The sequence below is a fragment of the Lissotriton vulgaris genome, chromosome 8 (genome assembly GCF_964263255.1).
Source record: "Lissotriton vulgaris chromosome 8, aLisVul1.2, whole genome shotgun sequence".
NCBI lineage: Eukaryota > Metazoa > Chordata > Amphibia > Caudata > Salamandridae > Lissotriton > Lissotriton vulgaris.
The window spans coordinates 89,567,775-89,594,841 of NC_141696.1; the positions used below are offsets into that span (position 1 = coordinate 89,567,775).

General features: G+C 44.9%; 1 protein-coding gene across 1 annotated transcript; it reads right to left on the reverse strand.

The window, feature by feature from the left end:
* Positions 1-1,276: 1,276 nt before the first annotated feature.
* On the reverse strand, positions 1,277-2,248 carry LOC147693471 (olfactory receptor 52D1-like). The gene has a single exon (XM_086936007.1). It carries the CDS (start codon positions 2,246-2,248, stop codon positions 1,277-1,279), a length of 972 nt encoding a protein of 323 aa, XP_086792133.1.
* Positions 2,249-27,067: the final 24,819 nt, after the last annotated feature.

Sequence of the window (27,067 nt, forward strand, 5' to 3'; positions counted from 1 at the left end):
CATGCATAATTCGAAATTCAGCAATGGTTCACTGGTATAGATGACCCCCGATTTTCTCAAACTATTTGTTGAAATCAAAAAACTGAAAGAGGTGACAATTTGTTCATCTGTATTTTATTTTGCCCCGATGGACGACCTACAAAGGTCATATAGTGTTAGATTCATTTTACTCTTATAATCGCAGTGATATATAGTATTCTTTTGTTATTCAAACACAACAAGTATGGAGACACATCACTTGAGCTGCAGCTTACACTGATTTTTAATTGTATATGACCAGGCTTCAATTAATATGGAGAAACTTGCTAATAAGACATTGGTATGAATGGGAGATATGCAACTTTCAAGGGCTTTAGAATCTGAGTTTTGGGATAGCGGGTTAGCTGTGTATTGTGATTTGAAGGGTGTTTTACAAAATGTGTTGTTTCTTGCACACTGGCTCTTACATGGAGACAAATTTAAAGGATAATAACAAATGTGTTCAGCAATTTTAGGTTCGAAAAGCCGTCGACACTTGCTACACCATATACTTTTCTGTGTATTAATCACTATAACTGGAGTAATGGTGTGAATGCTAATTCTGTTATTGCTATTTGCACAGAAATATAACAGCTTTTTGCCTAAAACTCTTCTCTACTTTCTATCCCCTCTGCTAACCATGACAATCTGTAAACTTGTGGGTACAGGCTTGTGCCCCCTCCAAAAAATTGTTGAAGGTATTTTATAAATATTGTGTTGAGAAGTAAATACCAGACCTCTGCCCGGCTGGGTAAGTCAACTAAGAATATAGCATCCATTGTGTCTATATTTATCCTTTGTGAGCGATCATCCCTTTACATAGGACCGCTGTTGTTTCCACTTGCTATGCTTCGTGGCACTTTGTTTTAGTTCAAAAAGTTTGAAATTCTGTTCCCAAATGTTTTTTGGCATATTAGATGAGAAATTGTGCTGGGATCACACACCACACTAGTCCGCATTATTTGAATCTGTATATTTCAGAACTGGCCATGTCATACTGCAGCCATTCCACATAGCGAGTGAGAAGAATTTAGGAGTTCTTTTGATATCATTTTGACATAAAGGTGGGCAGAAAGAGGCTAAACTCCATCCATTGGTCTTCCATGATTGCCTGCATTTGAAGTGAACCAAGGTGCACTTTGGGACTTGAACAAGGCAAGTGAGTTGAAGTATACCTATACCCTTCAAAAACATGTATGATGTACACCATACCAGACCACTATTAACCTGCAGAAGGACTACTTGAGCCACACTGAATTCACATTTTATGCTGGATGAGCATGCTGTAAACTCTTCTTCGAATCTGCTTGGTTCTCGCACCGTAGACCAGAGGGTTCATCATCGGTGGGATCAAGAGATAACTAATCGCGAAGAGAATGTGAACATGAAGAGCTACATGATGGCCAAACCTGTGTGCCATGAAAGTAAAGACTGCGGGTACATAAAAGAGTAATATGACACAGAGGTGAGACCCACAGGTACTGAAGGACTTGAGACGGGCCTCATTGGTTGAGAGGTGTAGGACAGACCGAAGGATCATGTAGTAAGACAAAGCAATAAGAATCACATCCATTCCAACCCCCAAGAGAGACACAACCAAGCCATAGAGGATGTTAGTGGCAGCATTATCACAAGCTAACTTCACCACTGCCATGTGCTCACAGTAGGTGTGGGCTATGATGTTGTTTGTACAGAATGACCTGCTTTGCAAGAGGAAGAGAAGTGGCAAGCATAGGAAAACTGCTCTCACAGTCACTATGAGTGCAATCTTTCCAATGGTTGAGTGAGTTAAGATAGTTACATGTCTCAGTGGAAGGCAGATGGCAACAAAGCGGTCGAAGGCCATGGCCACCAGCACCCCGGATTCCAAAGCTGAAAAGGAGTGGATGAAGAACATTTGTGAGAGGCATGCCTCAAACCTGATCCCTCTGGATTGGAACCAAAAGATTCCAAGCATTTTAGGCACAATAGAGCTTGATAATGTCAGGTCAATCAGTGCCAGCATGCAGAGAAAGAGGTGCATGGGATTCTGTAGGCTCAGGTCAGTTTTCACTATCAGTAGGATAACTACATTTCCAACAACCACAATGCCATACATGAAGCAGAAAGGGAAAGCAATCCAGAAGTGAGCATACTCCAGCCCTGGTATTCCGAGTAGAAGAAATGTAGAGGGATGGACATTTGTAATATTTAGATGTATAGTACTTCGATGCCCTGCAGAGATGCGCATAGTCTCCCAGAACCTATGAACAAATAAAGGAGAATTGATGTTTACTAATTAAAAAAGCAAAGCATAATAAAAGAGAGAGTAAACATTTGTTATTTTAGGGTGAACATGAGCTTTTTAGATACGTCATGTTATGTTATGTTATGTTATGTAATGTTATGTTATGTTCTTTTATGTTCTATTATGTCATGCTATGCCATACCATGCATTGTCATGTCATATTATTAGAATGTTTAGCATAAGGACAAAAAGCTTACTTCATCCTCAATTGTTTACTTTGTCATTTACATTTTTTACCCTAAAAGTTCATTATCACTTTTTAAAATGTAGAACTACAGAACATTGATAACAAAGACATGCATATTATCCCACTGTGGATCTGGCTTTGGAGTTCAACATATTGTTTTTAATGGTGTAATTAGTGGGCGATGCAGAGATCTCTCTGCTTTTTCTATCAGCACAAAACTTTTACTTTTTGGCAGATGATGGAGCAAGGTTTCGCACGTAAAGAGACTTGCTTGAATTTAATCCTCTCAAAATAACGTGTAATGTATTAATCAACACCTTTTGTCCTATTATTATTGCACCACACTACATTTCTAGTATAGAGGGGAAGCTTGACAATGTGCTTTAACTAACAGTAACTCAAATGCATTAAAATGGCCGCCACAACGCGAGAACTTCACTGTGAATGCGTCTGCCACACTCACGTGGTGTGACGTCCTTTCTGCTAGGAGGGAAATTTCTGCAGCTGCGCACTAGTATTAAAGATGGCTGATTCATGTTTTACATACTAGAGCACCTGCTGCTGCTTTAACTAAACCGTGTTCGTTCTGCTTAACTATTAATTTTATAGTTAAAATAAAATAATGGGAACAGAGTAGAGATAGGTGGTATACGATGCATTCATTTATTCCTTGTCCTAAAACTGTTTATTTTTGACTGTGCTGCTAGCTCGTATTTGGGCCTGATGTAATCTTGCTGTACTCCATATTGAAAAGGCTGCGTCTGCGCAGAAGAGCTCAAGAGTCCCTAAGGAATAGCATTGAACTTATGCTAACGACAATCTTGCCTGTGATGCTCCTGGGAACACCACCCATTGAACTTCCAAGAGGAAGACAACTTGTTAAATGTTTTAACATGGTATTTACTATTCGAACATTCATTGTTGGGTGGAAATAAAATTAATGGGAAAACAAAATTATGGGCGGGAACATTGATCTGAATATTGAAGAAGATGATTTCATAACTGGCATGGTGTGATGACCTCTCTCCTTTGAACAATCAAATTGAGGGAACACACAAATTCACAACATTGTGGGGTGTTACATTGCCCTGGAAAATGGTATAACTAAGGCAGGCTTAGTTAGTTAGATTGTCCGACTTGTCCAAATAGCAGACCTGACACTGACCTGACGCACTCAATAGATCGAGAGCAGAGGTGCTGGCGGAGCACTCTGTTAGAAGAAACGATATCCCATTCGGGGTTCTGATGGAAAAGAATTGATAACCCAATCGGGGTTCTGAGGGTGAAGAATCGATAACCCAATTGGGGTTCTGAGTGTTGGCCGCAAAGTAGGGTGTGACTCTGGCGTTGCACTTAGCTGAGGGTACCTGTACTAACCTGCATTTATCCTGATTTGGTCCTCACATGTCCTGATCTGAACCTGTCCTGTCCTGTTGGCACCTGAACAATCGGGAGCCCTGTCTCTTTGTCCCAGCCCGTGGCAAGGGTTGGTCTTCACACCATTCTAGGTAAATATAATCTGTGTGGGCATACCTATGAGCTTTTTCCCTTCCTCACCCTTCCCAGGTATCAATGCGTCGTAATATTTCTACACATCATTGCATTAGTTATTATATTCCTAATTGAAAAGGCTTTAAAATCGCTTGTATGGACCTTGACATTTAAGAATTTACATAGATAAAGTATTTAAAACTTTCCAGAGTCTGTGGTTAATTGCTTGAGCGTTACATTGCTATATAAAAGAAGACTGGCCATTCACTAAATTTAATAGCTGTTGCAGTAATTCAACCTTAAGGAAGCCAATTTTTCGAAAGAGGCACGGAATGTCCAAAATTTGGTACACTCAATGGATTGCGTTCAAAATACACTCACGAGCACGCCCAGTCAAACGCTCAAGCAATTTCAAGCCCTGATGATGACCGCACAGTAACCCAGCGGTCGACACTTTTTTGTGGCCATAAGTTTTTGAAGGACACATTATTTTGTTTCTGTTGTTCTCTTGCATATGTAATATTTGTTTGTTAGCCACATGTATGGTCTGTGAGTTGTTTGTCCTTTATTCACCTACATTTTTGTCTTGAGCGCAATCGTTCCTTTTGAACTTTTAATATATGTAATAAATTATAACTGTTTTTGAAATTGTTTTTGAATATATAGGCTTCTTCTTTTTCCCTTTTCGCTTTCTTGTTCTGACTGTATGCATGAAGTTAGATTATCTATTTGACTTCTCTACCTGAACCTTTTGTTAGGTGCAATAATCGTCTGTCCCTGGTTCAGGGTTGTTGGACAACCCCTGTAGTTTGTTATTTGCTCTTTACAAAAGCACCTCAGGCACCAACACACCTGACAAATTCCCTGGATACCCTCCTGGGATATTAGTGCACTATACAAATCAATATAACTTAACATCAGGGACATCTTAAGGATTTTGGGGGCCCTGGGCCAAACGTATTTTGGGGGCCCTGTTCAAAACAATTTTGAATTCATGATTCAATTTCAGCTCTTTCATGTCTTCTTTGGCCAAGTCAATGAAAGTGCACAGGCTCACTCGTTCAAATTCTAAATGTGTTTACACCTAATATTCAGTGATAGTGATGTGTGTTTTCAATATTGTAACACAGCAGCAGCTCACTAATATTACTAGAAATAATCACTGTGACACCCTGCCATTTTTCATATGTGAGTTCCTGTTTTGATCTAAAAGACACTTTTATATGAACGTTGCATGAAACTTAAACACATAATTTCGCTGCAAAATGTCTGTAATAGACTCACACATCACCCACATTAAAAATAAATTAAAGGAAAGGTTGCTCGCCCTACTTAACATAGATTCAGAGTACTAGCAAAGCCTTTGGCAGAAAGACTGGGTCACCGTGACCAAAACAGGTTTGTACCCTTGAGAAGCACCTCCTTAAACCTTCCGTGCTACGTTAGGATTGCCACGTAATCGCAAACCCAATGGCCGAGAGCAGGCTACCTCATATTAGAGCTGGAGAAGGCATTCGACTCCCTGGAGTGTGGATTCCTATTTGCAGCACTAGACAAACATCATCTGGGGGAGTCTTTTCTCAACATGATGAAGCTACTGTATAGTGCCTCTACTGCGAGGGTTAAAACAGGCCCCTTCATATCCGGCCTCGTGAAACTGCGCAGAGGGACTAGGCAGGGCTTGCGCTAGGAGACGGCACACACACAATGTCTTTGTACGCATACGATCTTCTGCTATACATTAGAGACATCCATTGCATCTCACAGAGATTAGAAACCATATTGGAAACCTTTGCTTCTATATCAGGACTATGAGTAAACGTCACTAAATCCTGTCTATATCTCTTCAGCGAACAATGCTGTGGCCCAGAGTATGCGCTCAATGGAACACATGTCTGTTGGTGCTTATACATATTCCGCTACCTGGGCATCCACGTATACAGAAGCCCAAAAGGCTTGGAAGATGGCAACCAGGGCAGAGCACAGACCGCAGTCCGCTCCCAGATGGCGTTTTGGGACATGCTCCCACTAACAGTGACAGGGAAAGTGGCCATAGTAATGATGGTAATACTGCCCAGGTTTTTGTATTATTTCACAAATTTTCCACACTACATCCCTTCGTCCTTCTTGCGGACCCTCAACTAATTAGTAAAAGATTTTATATGGAGGAAATCTAGACAGGGTGGCGATCAGAAAACTCTACTTACCGGTGGACCAGGGTGGCCTGGCAGTGCCACACTTGGAACAGTACTACTTAGCAGCCCAAATACAATGGGTTGCCAGATGGTTTGCTGACTTCCACAGAGGAGACACAGCAGAGGAGACCCCCCTACAGATTGCAGAGCTAGCAGTAATATTCCACACATGTTCAAAAGCCAAGCCGCCGGACTCACTACTGTTGAATGTGGCCTACAAGAGCTTCCATAGAGCACTGTATATCACCCGCAAAACCACACCATATGCTTCATCCCTACCTCGAGGGAACACCCAGAGGTCACACAGTAACCACAGCAGCCGAACACAGAAGATGGCACACTGCCGGAATTCAGGACATGGGAAATCAATATCGAGAGGGCACACTAGTCCCATATACGACGCTAATGGAGGAAGACAAATTACATCCCGGCCAATTTCTACTGCATTGCTTCCTACTAGCGTTGAGACGTGACTACCGAACCAGAGACACACCTCACCATACAATACCTACACGTTATGGGTCAAGGAGGGCACCTTGTCCAATGGTTTGCAGCATCGCTCAGGCATCACACAGGGGCAAACCTATCGGCCCTCTGCCAGCACTGGGAGGCAGACATAGGACGACAGCCCTCAGACACAGAATGGGCCTCAGTATTGGTGAGCTCAACTCAGGTTCCAAGGAATGCTCGCCTGCGACGAATATAATTCTATATCACTCATAGAGCGCACCTCACGCCAGCGAAGATCAATCAATACTTTAGAAGCCAAGACACCAAATGCCCCAGATGTATGCATTTAGATGCAGAATTGCTACACATGATATGGGAGTACCCCATATCAACAGAATATTGGCCGGCAGTAGCCGACGCGCTGGTGCACAGCACAGGTCACACACTCCCATGTGAATGCATGTATTTCTTCTGCATTTATATCATAGAAGTTGCAACAATAAAACGATGTCTAGATTTTTAGATCCGGTGTTGGCAGTAGCAAAAAGGCTTATCACAAAAAAGATAGAAAGACCCTGACCCGCCGCTCATAATAATGTGGAGATGCTCCATGCTAAACTCGGGCCAAAGCAGAAAGCACTACACTCAGATGCGAGGACACGCTTTGGATCCACAAGATCCCCCTCGCAGCAAGTTGTTATGTAATCCTAACCGCACTGACCCACACACAAGGGAATGCCACGCCCTTTCAGACTCCTGTAGATGATACACCTCAAGAGCGCATTCCACAGAGGTGAGCACTCGAGGAGGAGAAGCGGAAAGGAGTGAGGTAAAGAATTCTAAGCCACCTAACAAGAGCCAGCGTCAGAGCACAAATGAAAGACATTAACGCCAAGATAGTTGCTCCCAGTGAACCTAAGCACCAGCCTCACAGTTGAGATCCCTAACCCGTTGAGCATTATTTTGCCACAGTTTCGCTAACACCCCTCCTCCACAGTTACGGAGCACATCGCGACAAACACATGCACAGCGCAGTGCACAGCGTAAGATGTATTAGGAACATCATCACTGACACCACAGACATATACACAAGACAATGTGCCTGACGCCAGGCAAGGTATAAAAGATGTCATATGAGTGGTATAATTTGCTAAGAAACTTTAAAGGATTCATTGGACACAGAAAGATGTAAATGACACGAATATCAGAAATGTCCTTCCCTTTTTTGTCAGTTATCTTTGCGTGTCGTAACTTAACAAACCAATGTGTACCTGCTATGCGTTTATTATGAGGAAAAAACTTAATAAAAACAGTTGTTAAAAAAAAAACATAAATGAAAGGAAAACAGTATTTAAAACAATCTGTTTCAGAATTAGGTCAAGGTCATCAGGGCAGGACTCTCTGCAGAACAGAGCTGGCTCTATCAGGGGGCCCCCTGAATGGCTGGGGCCCTGGGTCAGAGCCCATGCCTTAAAACGTCTCTGCATAACATAATATGACATATGTATCCCACTCGATTACTATAACCTGGAACATATGTGGAGCATATGTTTCCCCCAGAATATCGTTGTCAAGAAGCTTTGATCTTATTCTAAAACTCACGGTGCCCGTATCCCTGGTAGATGCGCGTGCATGCTCATTTGTAGTAGTAGGGATGGAGCAAGAGATAGGCTAATGAAACGGAAAGAAAGACTAAATGGAACGGAGACGAGGCGCAGGGGGATAATTGGGGCAGAAGGCGAAAAACAAGGAATAGGAACAAGGAAACGAAAATGGCACCAGGTAAAGTTAGGTGGTGAGTGGAAGAATGTAGCAAGAGATTTTATTGAAGTGAAAGTGAAAGTTGGAAAGGAGCGTGTGAAACAGAGGTTACAAACACTCAGTGAACAAAGGAAACCAGAGTGTCAAAAGCAATTGATTATTGAAAAAACTGAAGTGAATGCAGCAACAATGACAAAGCAAGATGCATGGACGAAACTATAAAGTAACAAGGAAACAAGGAGCTGATTCTGAACAGCATTTGAATATAGAGAGTAGTTCTACAGAGGTACACCCTTACAGGCACATGCATCAAGCGATTTAGGAATCGCAAACGGTGCGAATCGCAAAATTCGGCCTGTTGCGATTCCCAAATCACTATTTGGGATGCATCATCCTTAAAGTGAAGAAATCGCTATTTTTGCGATTTTGTAAAGTGCGATTGCTTTTAAGGAATCGCAATTTTGCAAATCCTTAAAAGCAATGCATGAAACAAATTGCGATTTCGCAATTAGAGAGAAAAAATTACCATGAGGTTGGACCTCATGGTAATTTTGCGAAATGTTAGAAATATGCAAATGTATGCATGTGTGTACACAACGTATGTGCATTGTTTGATTTCAAGGGTGCAACAGGGTGTCCTTTGGACACCCCTGCACCCTTGAAATCGCAATCTCAATTTGCGATTAGCTAATTGCGATTCGCAAATTGAGATTGTCTTCCCATTCATTCCTATGGGCCTCTAGGCCCATAGGAATGAATGGGAAGGGAATCCTTAATTGCGATTCGCAAAATGCAAATCGCAATTAAGGAATTGTAAGAAATCGCAATTTATTTAGCGATTTCTTCATGCATAGGCATTTGCGATTCCTTAATTGCGATTCCTTAAAAATCGCAATTAAGGAATCGCAAATGCCGAGATTGATGCATGTACCTGTTAGTGTTATAAGTCACTGCACGTCGGCCTGAAGCATCCAATCACCTCTTGTAGAGTGCAGCGGCGCAGGGTAGAATGATGGAGAGAGCGTATCGCAGGTAGAGTGGGGCAGAGTAGACTAGAGTGGTGCAGCATAGATTGCAGTGGTGTATAGTGCAATGGTGTAGAGCGGCGCATGATGGAGTAGAGTGACGTGGAGTGCAGTGGCATAGAGTAGGTGAAGTGGTGCAAGACAGAGTGCAAGTATAGAATAGAGTGGTGGTGCACAGTAACATAGAGTTTAGCGGCAGAGAGTGCAGTCTTGCAGTGTAGAGTGATTTAGGAGTACATTGGCACAGACTGCAGTGGCCTAAAGTAGAGAGCTGAAGAGAGCAGCAGCATACAGTATAGTGGGTCAAAGTACAGTAGCGTAGAGTGCAGTGATGTAGTGCACAATGGTATAGAGTGCAGTGATGTAGAGTGTTGCAGAGTATAGTGGCAGAGAGTGATGTGGCACAGAGTAGTTGGCGTAGACTGAAGTGGCGTAGTGTGCATTGGTTTTGAGTAAAGTGACCTGAAGCGCAGTGGCATAGAGTAGAATTGTGTTGAGTGGCACAGGATAGAGTAGAGTGGCATAAAGTGCAGAGGTGTGGAGTAGATTGTTTCAAAAGTGGCATAGATTGGAGTGCTGCAGGGTAGAGTGGAGTGGCATAGAGTAGTGACGTAAAGTTCAGTGGTCCGGAGCAAAGTAGCGTAGAGAGCAGCTGTGCAGTGGTGCAGAGTAGAACAGAGCAGAATGAAGTGCAGAGCGGCAGATTACGGTGATAAAAATTGAAATGGCATATAGTTCAGTGGTGTAGAGTGGAATAGTATAAAGTGGAATAGAGTGGCATAGAGTAGATTGTTTCAGAGTAGGGTGAACAAGCATAAAGTGCAGTGGCATAGAGTAGAGTGCCATAGAGTACAGTATTGTATAGTGCAGTGGTGCTGAATAGAGTAGAGTGGCTTAGAGCGGAGTGATGCAGGGTAGAATAGAATAGAGTGATGCAGAATAGCACAGAGTGTAGTGACGTACAGTGTGGAGAAGAGCATGAGTAGACTATAGTGGCATATAGAGTGGAGTGGTGCACAGTAGATTTGCAAAAAGTTTGGTGGCATAGGTTATAACGTTTTTGAGTAAAGTGGTATAGAGAGTATTGACATTACGTGTAGTGGTGAGAGTAGAGTGTAGTGGCATGGACTAGAGTGGTACAGAGTAGAATAGAGTGGCGTATAGTGGAGGGGTGACGCTCAGATTGCAGTGGTGCATAGTAGATTATTTCAGAGTAGAATGAAGTGGCGTAGAGTGAAATGGAATGGTGCGTGGTAAAATGGAGTGGTTCAAGGTGAACTGCAGTAGCATAGAGTGCAGTGGCATAGAGTGTAGAAGTACAGAGTAGATTAGAGTCGAGTGGTACGGAGTAGAGTGCTGTGGCACAGAGTGCAGAGTAGAGTGGCATAAATCAGAGTGGCGAAGAGTGCAGTGGTGCAGAGTAGAGAGCAGTGGTATGAAGTGGTTCAAAGTTGAGTGGGGTAATGTGGAGTATGCATGGTGTGGTAGCTCACCGCTCTTAAAGACCACATCTTCAAATTGAAATGACTATTATATTTGCACTGACATAGTTTTACTGATAAAAGTATACAGTGTACAGACTATAATGTGTGGAAATATCATCACCTAGTGTATTGATTCATTTGAATGGTATTAAAATATTCATTTCCACCATACTGTAGAATTCCCCCAGTAGCCAGAATAATTGTCAGATATGCATTCTCAATTTGAAGTTAATAAATGAAAAGTAAACACCAAGCTCCCACGGAAGCTGGGCCTGATATTTAACCTTTGTCTTTGAATGCAAAGCAAATGTGATTTAAAGGCCTAGTTACAGAAAGACAGTACTCGGAGGGAGATACTGTAATAAGGTTTGGGCAAGGCAAGGGACAAACTTAAGCTGGACAGCCTAAAACAAATAAAGCCAACAAGAATAGGTGAGCTACAAACCAAAATAACAATGGTAAGCAACAGACAGAATGTATTCTCAGGGAAGCTTCCAGAATATCACCAAGATGTCTGCAGTCTGGTAGGATCCGAACTAAAAATGGGCAAAGTCTTTTCCCATGTGTACCTACTGTATATGAATTTCCCAAATATTCCTATTTGATATGTTTTGCGGACAATCGACAAAGGCATGTAAAAGTATATAAATAGTACCACTGAGTACTACGTAACATACTCCAAATTGCCTTTGTGAATAGGCCCCTCAGACACTTCAAGGAGTTGTGATGAATTGAGGCTATAGGAAATCAAAGAGCATTAAATATACCGGGAGTTACTGGATGAGGTCAGTAGACGGTATCAAGTGAAATCAAACAGCGTCATAAATGGGGCTGGGCAGGCAGGGTGAGAAACGCTGTGGCAGTGGAAAGAAGAGTGCTAGGAGGGAAAGGTGGAATAAAGAGAAGATGAAAGGAGAAGAAAATGAATTCAAGGTGCAAACATCTGGATAGATAATAGAAACAAATCTCTCATTTAAGCAGAACGCTGAAAAATAACTCTTAGCAACAGTTCCCCCGAGCTACGCCTGAACTTGGGACGGGAGCTCACATTTCCAAATAAAATATGCACTGCTCTGGGTCAGTGGCGTAACACAAAATGATGAGCCCCACCCCAAGCACCTTCCATAGAACATGTTTACGGGCCCCATATACTTCCGTGTCTCATATATACTTATGTGCTTTAGACTAAATATGGTGGTGGAGTTACCCTGAAGGGTGTGGTCCCCCCCTGCACCACTTTACAGCTCCATTACGCATTGGTCTGGGCACAGAAACGGCTGACGGATTGATACAAATCTATTCATATGTACCCCGTGCAAAGGTTTAGTGAGTACAAAATTGAGCAGTCGGGTGTTGTTTGTGACTTGCTGGCCCTGATGCACACGTCTTCAGGGTGTAATTTCCTGAAATGTGCAAAGGTATTTCCAGTAATGGGGAGTTCAGTAATGAGTACTCACGGCGCCTGCGGCCTGCCAGGCCCTGCCCTGTCTCACCTGCGCAGCTTTATTTATGTTTTGAAATCATAATGATTAGGCCGCCGGCCTACCCCAGACAATGCCTTGCCGGCCCTCACCTGGTGAGCTATGTACCGCTGCAGTAGTCTACTCCACCAAGTCAGCCAACCTCTACTTTGAATGGCAGCGTTTAAGTTCAACCACCAGGTACTCAGTGGTGAGCAGGACGAGGTGTGGCTGTGGCCGTGCGGGTATGCTGGGGCGTGCCGTGGCAAAATTAAAGCAGTGAATGCGCGCGCATTCAATTGCAAAATCTGCGCACGCATCGCTGCCTCTGCCGCGCACAGCCCCAACCCTGCAGAAGAAGACCAGCCCAGGGCCTAGGCAAACCAAGGCCCTGCCCAACTCAATGTCCCGCCCACTGGGCAGGCAACACTGATCTGCGGCCACTGGGCCGGCCCGGAAGTCTTGTCAGTGAAGAAACTGGAGTGAGGAGAAATTGAGAATTGGAGTGTCGTCTCCATTTAAGACAGTACGTTTTTCAGTCATCATGATCAAACACAACCAGTACGGGTAACTAAGTGACAGGAGCAGCACTTACGGTACTGCAGCCAGCAGCACACACGCACACGCTGTCTGTGCCAGTGCCACGAGGCCCACGACTCAATATAAATCAACTACTGTAACTGACGTGCACTTAATGCGTGACTCACTGTAGACCCGGCCCTGATAATTAGGTGCCGGTGCTAAGCACCGGCAAGCACCGGCACAAAATAAGCCCTGGTTCCGAGATAACTCACATATTTTTTGACTCATTTAAAACATGGGAATGAACCAAAAAGATACTACTCCTCAGCAAGGCATAACGAAGAGAAATATCTTTATTTCAACATATACCAACTCTTTCTATGTGTGATGCATTCTGTAGCACACATAGAAAGAGGAAAATGCCTCTCAGGAATGTTTTTGTGTATGAAGGTGTACCTTTCTGCTCAAAAACAATCCTGCATGCAATGCAGGTACCCATGCAAGGGTGCCTGCATTGGTGCTAGGATGCTTAAAGGGCCCCAGTGGGCCCCAGTGCAGGGGAGAAAGTCAGACATGCACTATATGCATGAAATACAACACATTCCTTCCCTTTCCTAGTGATTCTATTCCATACATATGCCCCTAAATCTGTATTAATATCTTCAGAAAAGACCTCATTCTTAAACTAAATGATGATCACCTCATAACCTTTATCCATCTTGATTTTTTGATAGCATATGATTTGATGGATCCCAGGAAACTATCAACAAGACAGAGGGGGTCATTAGGATGACGGGGAGACTTAGTCTGCCTGCCATCCTATCGGATTACGGGACCGCCCACCATAAGGGCGGGGGTCCTGTGGGGGGTATTAGAATGCGCCCGCCACAGTGGCGGGCGCAATGCTAAAAATGCATGTAATGCATTTGCATACACAAAGCGGCAGGCAGCGCGCTGTGCCTGCCGCAGGTACCCCCCATGTGCACCCCCCACCTTGCCTTCACCATGGGGGCCCGCAGGGGGCACCAAAGTGAAGACCGCCTGGCTTTCCATGGCGGCATTGCCGCCACAGAAAGGCATCTCCCAAAGCCCATACTAATATGGATGGCAGTGTCTGATAGACACCGCCACCATATTAATCCTTTTCCGATCCGGTCGCTTTGCGACCGGGGAGGAAAAGCGGCGGACGGTGTTTCCATCTGCCGCTGTCCCCTCGCCATAGTAATATGGCGGGGGGAAATGGGTGGCGGGCGGGCAAGGATGTCGGGCGGATCGCCACCACCCGCATGGCGGTGGCGATTCACCAGACATCCTAATGGGCCCCAGAGAGTGAATGGGACTCTACATGGCAGTGTGAGATGACCAATTCTGAAGGTATTTGTTTGCTCATGCAAGATTCTGCTCTATTTTCGAGGCACTTCAGTCTTTGAATTGTTCCTAGGAATTCAAGCAATGCAATACATGTTATAGTATGTAAAGGGAGTGGCAATCCAATTAATTTAGCATGGGCAGGAATCATGGAAATAACAACATTTACAATAGGATTTATTTTCTGTGTGAAAGGATGAGAGTGAGCTTCATGGCCATCAATCATATAAAGATACTAGTGAGAGTGGTGCTGAGCATTTTTTTATCACATCAATGGACATAGTGCTTGAAGATTATCACAACACCAACAGAATGAAATAGCAGCAATGCTCGAAGACAACCAACACCCCAACAGAATGCAATGGCCACAATGCTTGGAGACAACCAAGACCTCAACAGAATGCCATGACCACAATGCTCCAAGACAACCAAGAACTCACTAGAATCTAATGGCCACAATACTCAAACACAACCAAGAACCCGAAAGAATGCATTGGCCATAATCCCCGAAGACATCCAAGACCCTAATGGAACTCAATGGCCACAATGCTTGAAGACAACAAAGACCCCAGTGGACTGTAATTTCCACAATGCTTGAAGACAACTAAGGCCCCGCTGGAATGCAATGTCCACAATATTCGAAGACAGCCAAGACCCCAACAGAATGCACAGATATCAGTGAGCATTTTTACTTGGTGGTATCATTTAGCCCACCCTTCCAAATAAATGCAATGGTCAAATGATGCATTTTAAATGTGCCTTGAGCTTTAATGTCCCATGACTCCTCAAAATGCTTGAAGCATGAATTCATCTAAAAATAACTTGCATGACACATAAGGCCTTACACCACAAGGCACCTATCTACCTCATACAGAAATTGACAATATCCGGTGGTTCAAGGTCTTCTAGAGGTGCAGACAACTTACTTCTGAAACCTCAAAGATTCAATAAAAATAAAACATCTAACGTACCTTTTCCGGGATGGCACCTAGGATTCGGAACTCTCTTCCCCCAGAAACCAGACTAAATTCCTCTACCATTTCTTTCAAAAAGGAAGTAAAAGCGATTCTCATGGCAATATTTACTGGACTATTTTACCCTGCCTGGGACTTTATTCAATAGAGAGACTCCTGCTATACTCTTTGACGACTTTTTTTGTCCTGTTATCCCATGCTTATCTACCTCACGGCTTTTCCTGTGTATTCGTATTTGTATCCCATGCTTGCTCTTTCCTTCATATTACTGCAAGTATAATGTGTCATGCTACTCATTATGTATAATCAGCTCCGATCACTGTAAAGCGCTCTGATAGCCGCAAGGATCTTGTTCACGCTCTATAAAACCTTCAAAATAAATAAATACATAAAACACACCTCTCTCTAGTCCACTAGAGTAGTCCTCCTTGTGTCTTGTTACCCTTTGAAGCAGGTAGGCATTTTTCCTACCTTCCTTCTTTCTGCTGTTGTGGTAGTCCCGTCCTGACCTGAATGAGAAGGACCTGTATTGTTGATGAACAAGAAATGTGAAAGAGTTTGAGCATTTTGTGTAGATTTTTGTAGTGTGGTTTTGGAAGACTCTGTAAAAAAAAGAAGTACACAAAAGGACCATGTAAGTAATAGTAGTGAAATGTGAAAGGCTAGCATTGAGGCCGAATCTTCCCCTGGGCTCCACATATTACACATCAAGTTTAAAATTTAGTTTCAACACCCTTCAAGTCACAACATGAATCCTTCATTAATCAGTCAATATTACTCATTGGTGCAATAGTTACTTGTTCCAGGAAACTTCCTTTACTACAATGTTTTTACTTTGTCTAACTTTTACCACATATTTCTTACATCGTAAAGACTGTTAGCACAGAAGGCTTTACAACAGCAGAGTTTACCACATACTTGAACAGAAGGTGCCAGTGTTTTTCAATGTGACACACTTTATATATGTTTGAGAAAAATTAGAAAAGTGGGTTGGGTGGCCTCCCCTCAAAAATATGAAATTTGCAAATAGTATCAAACCTGTAAACAACAAATGTAATTAAAAATGTATTCAGAATTAATGTATAACTTTCAATAGAAGGTCGTAGTGTTAGACTGTTACACGATTTGTCAGTAGCAGTAAGCATAGTAAAGTTGTTGATGAAGGAGTTTACTAATATGAGTGGATGTTAATGTGTGGTAGTGGTATGCATTGTAAAATCTGCGATGTAAAAACATGTGTGGTGAAGGAAGGAGTGGTAATGTCATACAACCACTTGTTCCAAGTGTGTAGCTCATTGGCTTATTGTATCTATTTTCCCATGAAAGTTATAGACTCAAGGGCAGTCTTTTATCATATCTCTACTGGAAGCTCAGCTATGGTATAAAAATAAGAAGGATAGGAAAAGGAGGCATTGAATTCATGCCCTTTAGTGAATGGAGGCTTTTTGTGTGCACACTGGTCCACTCAATTATTGTAAAATTGATTAGCAGAAGGCAGACACTAAATACATTGATGTTCAAAAAATATTTTTTTCAAAGCAGTTTAGAGATACATATATGTTCTCTTGTGGGCTACTTACTCAGGGCAGTAGAGTTTGTCCTCATACTCAGGGGGTTCACCCAGAAGGTCAAAAGCTTTCACACTTGAGTCTGACCAATTGCCATCCTCCTCCTCTTGTGCTGTTCCAGGAATAGTGTAATATTTTGGCATGAATTGTTTGTTTATTTTATTCATTTTTATTATGTCTATGTGTTTAGATGAGAGCCTGGTGCTTTTGACTATGACAACTTTGGCAAATGCACTGAACACACACACACAGAAGACATACTGACAAGCCTAATACTTTATTGCCAGACCTCTGAGCTCTGGCCATTGCTGCATTTTTTTCGTATCAATACAACAAAGGGTTTTGGTTCAGGTAGACCTATCTTTCGATCCAGATAGTCTTGACCATCCTCTGAATGGTCATTGGTGCTGCCTCTTGCTTTATCACTGTTGCCTTTGTCTCTTCACTTGACTTAAGCCCTCAACCTGAAATGTGATTGCAGAGGTTGGGTCAGATTTTTCAGGTGCTGGTGTTGCTGGTGATTGTTTTGGAAGTGAGGCAACAGCACTGCCCTCTCTGGAGGTTGAAGGCTTCATGCCAAACCTCTGACTGGACCACCAACTTCCATCTATAGTTCTTGCAGGTCTTTAATTTGGTGGACAATCTAAGTCTTGTAAAGTAAAACAGTCTCTTCTCAAAAAGTAAAGAAAGTGGCCAGTATGGTTTTGTAGCATGGATTAAATATTGTGGCACATCTGTACTTTGTAGAGGACACAATCTCGTTTTGCATTAACCCCTTCCCTGCTCATGACGAGCTCAGCTCGTCATGAGGCACAGTGGAGCTGTGCTTATGACGAGCTGACCTTGTCATGAACAATGATAAATCTTACTTTCCAGCACAGGAGGGGAAAACCACTAGCAGCCATGTTAATAGATTAACAGCCAAGTTCAGGAGTAAACACTAAAAATCTTGTTTGCTTCTTTGTTCAAAAAGGAGAGCCTTTGTGCTACCTTTTTCAACTGATCCTTTTGCAGGTACAACAGTGAGATTTCATCGCACTGTCTTCCCTGCTGACATCCTTTGCGAAAAACTCAAAAGGAATAAGCATTGGTGTCCGGCACTTGAGTAAGCCCCTTTGTCCACCTACATTGACATGCTCTCCCCAGTTGCATCCCTCAGTTAGTGATTTATCTGTACTACTCAAACAGATGTTGGAGCACTTAGTTGTTGGGATCTCCTGTATGATGGCTTTAACCGGTACTCTATTAACATTCTGAATGATCCTCAACTGCTGATGGGCTTTAAACGAAAGACTGAAATGAGGGCAGGGGGTCAATATGTTGCTGACTTCTTCTGTTTTTTTAGAAAGTCCTGCACAATCAGGTTGATGCAATGCAATAAACACAGGACAATTATTTCCCTCTCTGGAGATTGTGAAGCCAATGATTAAGAGCAACATGTTGCCCAGCAGAAATCTCAACCTCCTGTTCTCCTTCTACTTCAGGAAGAGCTATTACTGGCTGAGGCAGCAATGGGTTACTTTGTGCCTGAGACAAATCCAGTTCTGGCTCACTACTCTTCACTGTTACTGCAGTGGCTATATCGCATAGTGACATGGGCTTGGACTTAGGTTGGGGTGGTACGGTAGATGCTGGAGTGCTGCTCCCAGCCTTTTGCAGCCCAGAGGAGGTTCCAGCAGGAACATCACATTTCCTGAAAAAGATGAAGGGTTGTAGGTGGCATCCATGTTGGCATTCTTGTTATTCTCCTTCTCACCGGCCATTGTGTTTGCAGGGACATCCTTCTTTGGAGCCATCTTCAAGTTCATAGCTCTGGCAGTTGTGACTTAGCAGCACAAGCAAAGGAGGAGTCCGCAGGTGTCATTGCTGGCATTCTGTCTGGCAGTACTATGTGAGATGTCTCTTGCACAGCTAAAAGAAAAGAAACAGAAAACAAATGAGTAAACATGGCATTTGCAATTTGAATCTACATACAATATGATTTAATGAGGTCATCATGAATAATTAACAATAGTATATCCATTTCAAACCATGGGTAAACATAATATTTCCATAGCATAGAGATTGAAAATGTCACATTATATGTCTCTTTAAGGCCAATGAGACACCTGTGGCAGGCAGAAGGTTTAGGGGAAAATGGAATAATTCTATACAGAAATATATGGCTGGTCTGGGCTTATTTTGAGACACCTGTGGCCAGCTCGGGGAGCAGAAAAAATTCACACAATTGTAAAAAAGAAATGCTTATGTCCCCATAGCCACTATGGGAAATCATATGGGAAGCAAGGAGGAGGAGCTGGGGAAAATGGAAATAATTAATACAAAAACACCATACTACAATCCTCTTCAAGCACATTAAACTCATATCAGGGAAAAAGAAAAATATGAACACTAAACAAAAGGTATTGGCCTCTTCTATCAATGCCCCTGGAAAATGACTTTTAAAAGTGGAAGAAAAGGATTTAAACACACACTGACCATGAAAAATAGCTGCCAGCCATATGTTCACAACAAATAAGAAGGCATGGACAACATAGAATACAAGGAGGCCTAAGACAAAAGCACACTGAATATGCAAAAAGGCTGCCGCTACCTGAAACAACGAGCAAGAAGGAATGGATAACACAGAACAGATTGAGGCCTATGGCAAAAGCACACTGCTTAGACAAAATGGCGGCCTTGCTATATGGCTTGGAGAACAAATACAAAATGGTGGTTCACGGCAAACACACCTACACACAATGGCCACACAAAATGTCCAATAGGCCAGCAAAGAAGGAGGGTCAGTAAACAAAGAAGAAAACACTACCATCAATTCAGCAAGTTTGAAAATGAAAATGTAAGTGACTGGTGACCGGGCATGCTAATTTTAACGTATTGCAGCACACAAGTTTGTTCTTCTAGAATCTCAGGCAGAATTTTACAGAGCTGTGTTGAAATCCTGTCATCCGTCCACCTCTGTGGGAAGAGAGAAAAAAATGGGCTGGCTTCTCTCTGTTTTCCTTTTCTGACCAGTTGATTCTGTTCACCACTGTTAAGGTGTAGTGGATCCTGTTGAGGAGCTGAGCACAGTCCCACTTGCAAGGGAATTTGGGAGAACTCTGCCCACACAAAAAGGACGTATCACCTCCACATTGTCCCTAAAGATAGCATGGAGCCATGACACAAGAGTTCTATGCACTTCAAAGTCACTGTCTAGAAGCTTCTTCCACCTTCCAGAAGGAAGGCTCTAGGGTATGAAAATAGGATGTAAGACACAAACACTTCAGTCCACTCTTGGACCTGCAGAAGAACTCACAGAGGATAGTGTGCTGCTGTGACCTGCAGTGCATTCTGCAAGATTGCTTTGCTGTACTTGGAAGGACTGCAATGCTGTCAGGAGCCTGCCTTCATCCCTCAGCTGCCAGAGTTGCTGTTGAGTCTTGCATCTTCATCTGAACCCAGGACTACCAGAGTGACTCCAAGGGTTAGTTTGCTAGTCTCCTATACCACCATCTTGAACATGGACCTGGACCCAGTGTGAGTGTGTCCTGAACCTCAAGTGTGCCTCACCAGTACTGGCCCATGGTTGTGGTGCTAAAAGTGTCCAGATGGGCAAACTCCGAAACATTGTTGGCCAAAACTGCCCCGAAAACCAGGAGGAGACAGGTATCAATCTGCTCGCCTATCCACCCACCGGCCGGATTGACTGTGGTTTCTCTCACTTAGTTCTTCTCACTAGCAGCTAATCATGTACAGCGTTCCTTTGCCAAAGGGGTATCAGGCCTCCTTGTACTGTCTTTGGCTACAGCCCTCTGCCTCTGCACATTGGAGATGTTTGACTATCAAAAAAAGAGACTAAGCACTAACCCTGGGCGTAGTGTGCGGAGTGGGGCTACGTGGAGCTACGTGAAGTGGGCACAAAACTACGCCCACACGCGCACTCCGCGTAGCCCCACTACGCGCCGCCCGCCTCCCTCCCGCCCTCCCCAAATACTGCAATAAAAAGATAGAAAACTTTTAAAAACACTTACCTTGTCCGCCGCGTCCCCGGCGCTCCCTCTCGCCATCCATGGATTCGCGCCGCCATTTCGAATACTAATGCGCATACGCGGGCGCCCGCGCATGCGCATTTCTCGTGAGAAATGCGCATGCGCGGGCACCCGCGCATGCGCATTAGTATTCGAAATGGTGGCGCGAATCCAGGGACGGCAAGAGGGAGCCCCAGGGACGCGGCGGACAAGGTAAGTGTGTTTAAAAGCTTTCTATCCTTTTATTGAAGTATTTCGGGAGGGCGGGAGGGAGGCGGGTGGCGGCCGGCTACGCACCGTCTGCGGAGCACGCGTAGTGCCGCCTGGCTACGCCCGCTACGCAAAATGCGTAGGAGACGGCACTACGCGCACTCCGTGCACGGAGCGTAGCTGGCCGCCCACCCCTACTAAGCACAAACATGGAAATATTCACCAAGGCTTCAACCCAAGGCTATCCACCAACGATGGTACCTCCTAGGACACCTCCTGCAGTCTTGCCTCACTGTACGTTATCCTCTCTGAAACTTTTTCTCAAAAAAAATTAAAATCTGAAGATAAAAGCTGATTGGGCCCAATCCACTTGTTGTATCCAAACTGTGCTACATCATAGTCAGCAATATTTTTTTACTTTAGTTGGTCCTTTGATCTTCAAGGATTCATAACTATGGTGCTTCGGATTGAATCTTTTCCAATTTGGTGTCAAATAATTGGTTACAATTTACTCTATTTTTCAAAATTAATGTGATATTTTTCTTGTGTTGTGTTTTTGCTTTATTAGTTGTGTGGCAGCATAAATACTTTACACATTGCCTCTAAGTTAAGCCGGACAGTTTTTTGCGCCAAGCCACCCAGGGTTATGCAATGGTTAATTTAATGACTGTTGTGTGACCAGGGCTCACACCCCAGTAAACAAAAAAAACTAATTTTCACAATAGTAAATCATTATTGTTGTGGGCACCAGCAGGCCATATTTTATATTGCCTTGCTGGAGTTGAGGTCGGAGGCACAAGAACTTTTTTCGCTTCAGTGCTGTGTTGTGGAAAATGTCTGCCATATTGTGGATTGTCTGGCCTTCCAACTAAATGGGCCAGTCATGTTTTCTGGCTGCTTGCATGATAGTTTCTACTTGAGTATGGTGAAATAGGCAGGCTATTATCACACTTGGACAGGTATTAATTGAGGACTGGTGGGGATGAATCATGTGTGCCTGTTGTATTTCCAATGGGGCCAACAATTGTCCATCAAGACAATTTGGAAGCATAGATTGTAGGTGGGCAGCCATTTTACCCCTGTTTTTTTGGGTTCAATAAAAACCAATATTGTTTCGTCTAGAAAGATCTTCTAGGTCAATGTCTTTCTGCTTTAGGCAGCACATTTTGGCACCCACGTCTAGTTAATAGTTCTGTTGTAAGTCTAAGTCATCCAACTATACACCCCATAGAAACTGCTGCAAAGTTAGACTGCTTGGACCTTATTTCTATGGAATTACTGGCTATGGTGGTGTCAACTCTTCCATTTTTAATGCCATAGTAGATATGGCATTGGGGTGACCTGACCTCAGGACACCCCCCATGCTGCACGGCTCGCCAGCCGTGTCCCCTTGCTGCTGCCCGCTCTCCCTGCTCCGCTTTTGGCTCGATTTTTGTTCTCATTGTTTATTTTCCTGTACTTGCTCCGTTTTAGCCCGATTTTCGTGCCCACTTTATTTCTGTTCCTGTACCTGTGTTTTGAACTTCTGCCTTTGTATTTACTTGTGCTTTTGTTTAGTGTGCCTCACTAATACCTCTGGTGCCCCCACCCGCTCCCTGCTTCCCGCCGCTGCTCCTTTGCGGCTCCGCCCCTTTTTTTTACTGTACCCGATTGGCCGCCCCGCTTCCCCCTCCCAGCTGCTCTGCCCTCCCACTTCGCCTCATATGGAGCCCGCGCGTATGCGCAGCGGTCACACGCAGTGGTCACCCGCAGCGGGCGCACCAAAGGCAAGCCCGTCTGCGCCCGTCCGCGCCTGGACCGCGCCCAGCACCAGGACCGAGAGCTCCCGAGGAGGCCAGCCCACGCAACGGACCTACGGCGACGCCAACCTCAACGCACTCAACCCCGGCCGGAACCCCGCCTGCTACCGAGCCACCCCGAAATTAACCCATGGACCCTTCACCTGCCAAGCCTGCAAATTCACCTGCATCCGGAACTGCACCACACCCGACAAGCCAAGCACCAGCAGCAACCACTTCAAGTGCATCCTGCTCAGAACCCGCTCCATCCACAGACACGCCGTCGAATTCTGGAACCTGCTGGACACAACATCCCCAGACGTCGCCTTCCTTACAGAAACCTGGATGAACGCCTCCTCAGTGCCTGACATCGCCATAGCCATCTGTAACAACCGGATTTTCGGACCAGGTAGAATCAGCTCGCAAAACACCACCAAACCCAGCCGAAACGTAATTACCTCCCTCCTCAGGATCTACTTACAAAAGGCACCTGGGTACCTACCTGAGGATGGGGAATTAGCCATATACAAGCTTATATCATCAAAAACACCACTAAATCTATAGGGATTACTAGTAAATACTCACTGATTATTCCACACCGCACTCATACCTTATAGTCTCGCGGCAACATAGGCCCAGACTAGACTACCCTGAGGCAGTTCCAATTACTTATCATTACACACTGATCACAATCAGTGCTCGCTCAAGCCACAATCCTGTGGGTATACACATTGACCACTGTCAATGCTCTCATTAACGCCATTTTCCCTAGCGGTGATCTCATTACACACTGACCACAATCAGTGCTCTCTCAAGCCACAATCTTGTGGGTATACACATTGATCACAATCAACGCTCTCATTAACGCCGCTACACAACGACGATCACTGTCCTATGAATACCTTCAGCTCTTTCTCTCTCTCTGGGAAGTTTCTCTATATATCTAATATCTACTGGGAATATAATATCATAGGTTATGTGATAGATAGACAGGTCGATCCTTTCACACAAAAATGACCAAATTACAATATGCAAAGGTTACATTCCAATATAAGTGCTCCTCTACTCCCTTGCTCAGTTACCATTTACCTGGACGGGAGATGCATCCGTTCACATAACAGCATCTGACTAGAAGAAAGGTTAACTTTATTATGAATAATAACACTTGCACAGCTGTTCACTAAGAACTGGGGTCCCTTTTATTTAAACAATAACAACAATATAATACTGCAATATAACACATAGCCTGAAAAGCAAAAGAAAGAATTAGAATGTGTGTGCACGCTAATAAGAAAGGGTCGACGTCACCTTATGAGTATGAAGTCTGGGCTCAGTTGTCATCTTGGTTCCCTTCTCGTCTGTGCCTTGGTTCATCTTAGGATCACCCCTGCAGTCACGGATACACATCTGCACCGCTATACTCCGTCTCCTCTGCTCCCCTCCAAGTCACTGGAACCTCCTTCTTATTCTCTACTTCGTTTGCTTCACTCTCGCTGTTCTGCACTACTCCTCTCTCCTCTCAATCACGGACAATCTTCACCTTCTAACTTCGATCTTATAAATCAAGTTCTGCCGCTCTAGTATTCGTTCGCTCCGCTAACTGCTTCATTCTGCATGCTCTGATCGTAGTATCAAAGCTCCCCAGCTGCTCCGACTAAAATAACTTCAATCTTTCTGAGAGAGTATCAGCCCTCGATCTTTCTCGGACTTCAAAATGGCAACTGTCTGCCTTGAATTGATTAACTGCAATAATGCTAACGACTAGCTGCTGTCTACTAACTGACTCACGGACTGACTCCTGAGCTCTCTGTGCTTTCGCTAATATGGAACCGTGTTCATGCATGGAAATTTATGGCCAGTAACCTGCCGCCCACCAAATTCTTGTACCACCCCATGCCAAGGACACGTTCTCAGCCAGCCGGCCTGATGTTATGTCTTCGACACGAAGAAAAATACAATCCTTCGATAAGGGCCAGCCTGAGCCGGTTCTCTCCAAGCGAACAACACCTTATAATCAAAACATTACATTTGACCTAAAAGCATCTCAAGCAGCCGAGGCAGAAAGAAAGATGGAGTCTCTCCCGTTCGAGGCCTACAGGGCCCGAAATAAGCATAACTTCATTAGAAATATGCTAGCAACCTTACAAAAGGACGGATTAATACTAGTACTAAGGAATCCATTCATTAACATAAGTTCATAGACTCTAAGATGCAGAAAAGAGTAGGGAATTACGTCAAACACCTGGTAAACAGGCCAGGTCTGAGGTTCTAATCCTCCTATTAGAATGATAGCAGGCTAAAGTCACCTTCACTCAAAAAAGGGGCAGAAAACCCAGTCAGAACACCATCCTGGACGGATACAAGATCACCCGGAAGGACCGCGTCAACCAGACTGGAGGAGGCATCGCCATCATACACAAGAACACCATCCACATCACGACCAACCCCAACAATACCTTCACCGCCGCCGAACACCTCCACTTCCAGATACACACCGATCCCAAGACCACCCTCAGAGGCACCCTCATCTACAGACACCCGGGACCACGCACACAATTCAGCGAAGACATCGCAGACTTCATCAGCCCGTACGCCCTCCCCTCCCCGGACTACATCCTCCTAGGGGACCTCAACTTCCACCTGGAGAACAACAAGGACAGCAACACCGCCACCCTACTGGACAACCTTGCCAACCTCAGACTCAAGCAACTGGTGAACACCCTCACCCACTACGCCGGCCACACGCTTGACCCAGTCTTCACCTCCAGCAAGTACATTTCCTTCAGCCACTCCACCGGACTCCACTGGACTGACCACAGCTGCATCCACTTCAGCTTCAGAAGAACAACGACCCACCACCACCCGCAACAGATTCCTCGCAGGAGCTGGAGCAAGATCACCACCGAGCAGCTCACCACCTCCCTCCGCCAGAACCCTCCCGCCAGCACAACGGACCCCAACGTAGCAGCCAGCAACCTCACACAGTGGCTCACCAACTGCGCTAATGATCTCGCACCACTGAAGAACCCTCCCAGCAGACCCGGCAGCAAGAAAGCCTCCTGGTTCACTGACAAACTCAAGAACTCCAAGAAGAACTGCCGCACCCTCGAGAAAGCCTGGCGCCACGACCAGACCACAGACAACATGACTGCCTTCAAGCACGCCACCGGCAAACACCACCAGTTGATCCGCACCACCAAGAAGACAGCATTCACAGAACGACTGGACAACAACGCCCACAACAGCAAGGAACTCTTCAGCATCTTCAAAGAGTTCTCCAAACCCAGCGCCGGAAACAATGACATCATTCCCTCACAAGACCTCTGCGACTCACTTGCCTCATTCTTCCACCGCAACATCGCCGATATACACAACAGCTTCGGCGCACCTACCACGCACCCTACCTCCACCACCTTCTGCGCCTGGACCCCGGTCAGCACCAAAGACACCACCCGCACGATGAACACCATCCACTCCAGATAACCAACCGACCCCTGCCCCCACCACGTCTTCAACAAGGCCGACTCCACCATCGCACCCCAACTTTGGGACATCATCAACACCTCCTTCAACACCGCCACCTTCCCGAAGATCTGGAAGCACGCTGAGCTCAGCGCCCTCCTGAAGAAACCAACAGCAGACCCCACCGACCTCAAGAACTACCGCCCCATCTCACTCCTCCCTTTTCCTGCCAAAGTCATCGAGAAGACCGTCAACAGACAGCTTGCCGCCTTCCTCGAGACGAATGGATCCCTCGACCCCTCGCAGTCCGGGTTCTGAGCCAACCACAGCACCGAGACCGCCCTCATCGCAGCCACTGACGACATCAGATCCCTGCTCGACAATGGGGAAACAGCGGCCCTCATCCTCCTGGACCTCTCTGCAGCATTCGACACTGTCTGCCACCGAACCATAGTGCAGCGCCTCAACAACATCGGAGTCCAAGAGAAGGCACTGGAGTGGATCATCTCATTCCTCGCCAGAAGAACCCAGTGAGTCCGCCTTCCCCCATTCAGATCTGCGGCGTACCACAAGGATCATCACTCAGACCAACCCTCTTCAACGTCTACATGAGCCCTCTCGCAGCCATCGCTCGCAAACACAACCTCAACATCATCTCCTACGCCAACGACACCCAGCTGATCCTCTCCCTCACCAACGACCCCACCACCGCCAGAACCAGCCTGCACGAAGGGATGAAAGACGTCGCCGAGTGGATGATGAACAGCCACCTGAAACTGAAAGACGGAAGTCCTCATCCTGGGATCGTCGCCCTCCA

Coding starts and splice junctions, on each gene's coding strand:
- LOC147693471 (XM_086936007.1), bottom strand. CDS start 2,248: ATGCGCATCTCTGCAGGGCATCGAAGTACTATACATCTAAATATTACA.